Source organism: Oncorhynchus kisutch, linkage group LG5 (assembly GCF_002021735.2).
Source record: "Oncorhynchus kisutch isolate 150728-3 linkage group LG5, Okis_V2, whole genome shotgun sequence".
Classification (NCBI taxonomy): Eukaryota; Metazoa; Chordata; class Actinopteri; order Salmoniformes; family Salmonidae; genus Oncorhynchus; species Oncorhynchus kisutch.
In genome coordinates this window covers 75,366,289-75,373,227 of record NC_034178.2, presented here as the reverse complement: position 1 = coordinate 75,373,227, position 6,939 = coordinate 75,366,289, and the positions used below count along the sequence as shown (strand labels likewise).

At 42.9% G+C, this 6,939-nt stretch overlaps 1 protein-coding gene across 1 annotated transcript; it reads left to right on the top strand.

The window, feature by feature from the left end:
- The first annotated feature begins 1,236 nt into the window (after positions 1-1,236).
- Positions 1,237-2,666, top strand: wu:fb55g09 (uncharacterized). The gene has a single exon (XM_020484027.2). It carries the CDS (start codon positions 1,673-1,675, stop codon positions 2,369-2,371), a length of 699 nt encoding a protein of 232 aa, XP_020339616.1. The 5' UTR covers positions 1,237-1,672; the 3' UTR covers positions 2,372-2,666.
- Positions 2,667-6,939: the final 4,273 nt, after the last annotated feature.

Below are 6,939 nucleotides of genomic sequence, written 5' to 3'. Positions count from 1 at the left end.
TTTTTTATTTTACTTCTCTTCTTATTCTTTTATTTCTAAACTGCATTGTTGGGAAGGGCTTAAGCAAGCATTTCACGAAAAAGTCAACACCAGTTATATTCCGCGCATGTGACAAATACGATTGAATTAGATCTGATTTACAGGGCTATTTGTTTTTCACTGAGCCCCTCAAGCGAACGTGGGGAGGGTGGTGCCTTATCTTATGATGCATGTTTTCAGTTTGTTTGTGTACGCTATATAGCCCATAGAGAATGATAGAGGCCTCTAGTGGCCAAAAGGCTGTATTAGCATGGGCAGCGCCTTTGAGGGCTTCCACCATTTTAATGTGGGCAACTTCCAACATCATTGGCTGATCCCTCCTGGTGACCCTGTTGGAGTCATGTCCAACCGGGTCATTTAGAGGGATCAGCCAATCGTCAAGAAGAAAATTGACTACTTCAAAATGGAGAATGCCTCAATGGCGCTGCCCATGCTCTCACAGACACCATAATAGGAAATATATAGAGATGCTTCTGTATCATTCTCTATGGCATAGACCCATAGTTTACAGGGATATTGAATCCGGGGTCTGTGAAAATATCTCTATAAAAAAGTGGAACAAATATTGTTTTTATGTCAATGTTTTTATGAATATCACTAGCAATATTGGTATTGTAAACAACAATATTTGAGAAACATAGGCTACAATTCACATTTAGTGTGTTTGCACTTTTTGTGTTTTGGTGGGTATGCCTGTTGTTTCCAGAACAATTGCTCTGCTATTATTTATTGTGATTTTATTTAACCTTTAACTGGGCAAGTTACGAGCCTATAAGACTATATCAGTGTCCATTTGACAGAAGAAAATGTAACAGTCAGTGAGTGGATCGAGGGTTTCTTTATTCTGTAAACTGGCTAGACTGGTGTCAACACCAAACTTCTTCGTGCAGTACGTGAGCAACGGGATTAAGTCCAATGTAACGATGCACCCTAAACGTCACAAAAATAATTGGACTAGTCTATTACCGTCTGAAAGGTTTACATAATTCCAGCTAGATTAGCTAGTCGTTTTGATTGTTGTTTGCTATTTACACATAAAATAAATACATTTTCAGAAATACACAGGTTTCTGGATATCTATTTGTTAGATGTATTTAATGTTTTGGACAGTGAAATGTGGAACACCCCCGCGTGTTCAGCCAACAGTCGAATGTTCCATTTCTATATAAACCGCTCAAGCGCATTTTCCAGTACCATTTGCAACTGTCACTTCAGATGAAAAAGAGATAGACAACAAGAACAACAGGGTCACTAGTTAGCTATCAATTAAAAATAAGCAAGAAATACACCTGAAACTCGAAACTTATTTGTTTATCTTCTATAGTCGTATTTGTATATATTTAAAAAAAAAAGTGTACTATTTGACGAGAGAAAAGGGGTGTGACAGGCTAGATAGCGCAGCTGTAGCCCCGAGCAGGTCAAGCTACCAGGCTATGTACTCTCTAAAGCCAGTGGTCAAGAAAAAAACGAAGAAGATTGTAAAAAGGTAGACTTTTAGGGGTTTTCGTGTGGTGAGCCACGAAAGTATACGAAACCTCATACAGAGAAATTACAATTTCTTTGTTACCTAGCCGCTGACAGCAGCGGAAAAGAGAATGTAAAGCTCAGAGAAAGCACTTAAGCTGCGTTTCTAATGCTTTTCGAAGAAGAGATGTATGGGAAGGCCATGATGTGCCAGTGGCGGGTCTACAGTGACCGACCTGCCTGCAAAGACCAACAGAAGGATGGGCAGCAGGCAAGGAGAGGGGACAACAGCAAGCTTAGTTGGTCCAAGAACGGGAGGAGACAGCAAGGGTATCGGGGGAAGAGAGGAAGGGTGCATGGACATCATCATCCTCACCACCCCAGCCAGTTCTACAAACAGAACCGACCACCTCGTACGATGACGTCACTGCGTCCTGTCAACATCAAAGGCAACAGAGCGCCAGGAATGAGAGCTCCGAGGAACACCAACCAATTCCTGATGCACGAAAAATACCAGATGATGCATATGCGTTCGGACTCCATCGGCACAGACAGTGGGTCTGACTGCGAAACTGATTTCACAGACATGGACTCGTATCTAGGCGTGCTAGAGAACGCAAGGGGCGCTCTCCTCGACAGTCCAGATCTCACAACAACGGCAGCACGGTTCTTCCCTCGACAACTGGCCAAGTGCCAGCAGTTCCCATTCTTCAATTTCGGGGATTTGTACCAAGAGGAGCAGGAGAGTAACAGTATGCAGTATTTCCCGTCAGATAACGACGTGATGCAGAGTGAAGATTTCATGCAGAAAGACTTCAATGACTTTTGTGACACATTCAGTGGGACCGAACCACCGATAGACATGTAAAAGGACCTGGTATCTAAATGTAATGTATTTCTGTTTACATTAGATGTAGGAGAGAAAACATACCTCAATTTCAACAGATATTGGTTACTGTTACAATATATGATTGTTTTCTGATACTGTCTGTTTATGGTGTTATTGACAAATGCTGTGTTGGGGGAGTGGTTAAATGGGTAGGAGTGAGACCCACGAACCAATCACATCCGTGCTCGTTGGATTATTCTACACCATTGCTTGATGCTGTCATTGCATTATTGAAAAACGCTTCGAACAATAAATAACTGCTTCTTATTAAAAATCTGTTTCAATCTACTTTTGTTTTGATAATTACACTGTTGTATAGTCAAATAAGCAACAGTATCGTTAGGATAATATTTATTTTCGAAATATATTTTTTTACATTTATTTCCAGCAGAAGAATATATGTCAGTATGTAAGTAGGCTACCATTTTAGGTTAGAACCGAACTATTTTGTGAGGATGGTAAGGATTATTTAATCACTACATTAAAAGAAAACAGGATTGATGTGTTCTAGAATGTAAATGCAGCAACAAAGAAGGTGGGTGGGCGGAAGCCATTGAAATGTAGAGGACAGATTATTGCTGACAGACTGTATAGAACAACATGATACTGGAATCGGATCACTCTCATAAATATATCATCATAGCTGAGTACTATATTTAATGTGTTTGTCATGGTTCTCTTGTGTGTGTGACGACTACATTGTTCAAATCCAGTACACTGTAATAAGCACTCGAGATAGAGAGGAACGGTAACAAATAGAACCACAGAGGTTGGTAAATATAAGTCTATGTGTTGGTAGAACTAACCACAAGAGGTTGGTAAATATAAGTCTATGTGTTGGTAGAACTAACCACATAGTATGAGAACCACAGAGGTTGGTAAATATAAATCTATGTGTTGGTAGAACTAACCACATAGTATGAGAACCACAGAGGTTGGTAAATGCACTACAAAAGTACGTGGACAACCCTTCAAATTAGTGGATTCGGCTATATCAGCCACACCCGTTGCTGACAGGTGTATTAAATCGAGCACACCGCCATGCAATCTCCATAGACAAACATTGGCAGTAGAATAGCCAATAGCTCAGTGACTTTCAACATAAGATGCCACCTTTCCAACAAGTCAGGTCGTACAATTTCTGCCCTACAAGAGCTGTCCCGGTCAACTGTAAGTGCAGCTATTGTCTAGGAGCAGCTAAACGTCTAGGAGCAACAACGGCTCAGCCGTAAAGTGGTAGGCAACACAAGCTCACAGAACGGGACCAGCGAGTGCTGAAGCACGCAGGCCGGAAAAATCGTCTGTCCTTGGTTGCAACACTCGCTACCAAATTCCAAACTGCCTCTGGAAGCAACGTCAGCACAAGAACTGTTCATCGGGAGCTTCATGAAATGGGTTTACATGACCGAGCAGCCGCACACAAGCCTAAGGTCATCATGCGCAATGCCAAGCGTCGGCTGGAGTGGTGTAAAGATCGCCGCCATTAGACTCTGTAGCAGTGGAAACGCGCTCTCTGGTGATGAATCATGCTTCACCATCTGGGCGAATCTGGGTGTGGCGAATCTGGGTTTGGCGAATGCCGGGAGAATGCTGCGTGCCTGAATGCAATAGTGCCAACTGTAAAGTTTGGTGGAGGAGGAATAATGGTCTCGGGCTGTTTTTCATGGTTCGGCGAGTTTGAAACTCATCATGGACAACGTTAGCATTTGAGCTAATTAGCAACTTTTCAACTACTTAGCATGTTAGCTAACCTTTCCCCTAACCTTAACCCTTTAAACTCCTAAACGTAATTTTTTATTTATTTAACCTTTATTTAACTAGGCAAGTCAGTTAAAAATAAATTCTTATTTAAAATGACGGCCTACCCTAGCCTGGAAGACGCTGGGCCAATTGTGCGCCGCCAGGTTGTGATACAGCCTGGAATCAAACCAAGGTCGGTAGTGATGCCTCTAGCACTGAGATGCAGTGCCTTAGACCGCTGCGCCACTCGGGAGCCCTAACCCCTAGCCTAGCTAACGTTAGCCTCCTAGCTGTTTTTAGAGTGAGGTGTTCCAGGAATGTAACCTCGTTCCTGAGTTAAAGTTATTATCTACTCCACTGACTGCAGTGATACAGACACGGCACTGGCTCTACTATTGTAGCTAAGTTATAAATGTATTCAGGCCCAGTGAACCTCAGTGGGCTAGACTTAGTAAAGAGACGGCTGAAAGGAGCATTGTTCTGGTCTCCCTGCCTGGCCCTGGAGCTGGCCTGGAGTATTAGGACGGAGAGGGAGAGGGGAGGAAGGAGGGAGGAGGAAAGAGGAGAGAGGAGAGAAAAGGAGGGAGGAGTATAAGTGAGAGGAGAGAGGGAGTATGTGGGAGAATGAGGTGTGGGTGGAGGAGATTGAGAGTATGTATGGCCATATTAGAAACACATTTCCCTCAGATTACACAGACCCACAAATCATTTGAAAAAACAAATCCAATTTTGATAAACTCCCATATCTATTGGATGAAATACCAGTGTGCCATCAGAGCAGCAAGATTTGTGACCTATTTCACTTTGCTTTGGCAATGTAAACACATGTTTCCCATGCCAATAAAGCCCTTTGAATTGAATGAGTAGAGAGGGGGGGGGCAGGAGGAGGGGGAGGTGAGAGAAGAGCCTAGGAGAGGAGGAGGAGAGGACGTAGAGAGAAGTAGAGGGGGGAGGAGGAGGAGAGGACATAGAGAGAAGTAGAGGGGGGAGGAGGAGAGGACGTAGAGAGAAGTAGAGGGGGGAGGAGGAGGAGAGGACGTAGAGAGAAGTAGAGGGGGGAGGAGGAGAGGACGTAGAGAGAAGTAGAGGGGGGAGGAGGAGGAGAGGACGTAGAGAGAAGTAGAGGGGGGGAGGAGGAGAGGACGTAGAGAGAAGTAGAGGGGGGAGGAGGAGGAGAGCGGAGAGTATGTTTATTTATTTCCTATTTTGTATTTTATTAACTATATTTACTACGTTACAACACCGTATATAGACATAATATGACATTTGAAATGTCTTTATTCTTTTGGAACTTATGTGAGTGTAAATGTTTACTGTTCATTTTTTATTGTTTATTATCTATTTCGCTTGCTTTGGCAATGTTAACATATGTTTCCCATGCCAAAACAGCCCCTTGAATTGAATTGAGTAGAGGGGATAGCGTGGAGTGGGGGCTCACTCCAACCCTCCGCCTGGAGGATGTTTTTGTGAGACACATGAAGGGCTGAGTTTACAGTTTTAGCCAACTGAACTGAAAGATGTATTGTGTTCATAGTCGGCGTCCCAAATGGCACCCTATTCCCTTTATAGTGCACTACTTTTGACCAGGGCTCTGTGGTAGTAGTGCACTATATAGAGTATAGGGTGGAATTTGGGACTCAGACACATGGCACCCTATTCCCTTTATAGTGCACTACTTTTGACCAGGGCTCTGTGGTAGTAGTGCACTATATAGAGCATAGGGTGGAATTTGGGACTCAGACTAGTAACCCTGAAAGCTGGAGTAGGTGAGCAGGGAAGGCTTATCTGTATCTGCACAGGGAGGTGGTTACCTTCACTCTGACTGGCTTCACTGTTACACACACATTACACACACATTACACACACACACCACACACACACACACACACATTACACACACACACACACACACACACACACACACACACACACACATATTACACGTTACACACACACACACATTACACACACACACACACACACACACATTACACACACACACACACACACACATATTACACGTTACACACACACACACATTACACACACACACACACACACATTACACAGGGAGGTGGTTCCCTTTACTCTGACTGGCTTAATAGCTTGATAACCTACTGTTACACACACATTACACACACACACACCACACTCACATTACACACACACACACCACACCACACACACACATTACACATTACACACACACCACACACACAAGGTCTCCAAATTAAATATAGGTTGTTGACACATGTACCGTTCATGTTTGTTTGCAATGAGGATATCCTTAATTCACTTGCTTTTCCAAGTGATATGATTAGACTGGTTCATTTCTTTCTATTTCAGTCATTTAGCCGACCTCACGGTCAGGGGGATTCAGTTGGCTTTAGCTCTATTTCAGTCATTTAGTCGACCTCACGGTCAGGGGGATTCAGTTGGCTTTAGCTCTATTTCAGTCATTTAGCCGACCTCACGGTCAGGGGGATTCAGTTGGCTTTAGCTTTTTAAGTCGATCATCTTTACCAGAAAGATGTACACGTGAAATAATACACTGAGTGTACAAAATATTAGGAATACCTTGTGGATTTAACAAGTGACATCAATAAGGGATCATAGCTTTCACCCTGGTCAGTCGATGTCATGAAAAGATCAGGTGTTCCTAATGTTTTGTGCACTCAGAGTATATTCCATATTCAAGTAGCTACATAACATTTTATTGGCTGTACGTGTCGTTTATACCTTATAAATCAATTCAATGAATATATTTTCCATTTCAAGCCACTGCCAAATTCCAGGAGAACTACAAA

Coding starts and splice junctions, on each gene's coding strand:
- wu:fb55g09 (XM_020484027.2), top strand. CDS start 1,673: ATGCTTTTCGAAGAAGAGATGTATGGGAAGGCCATGATGTGCCAGTGG.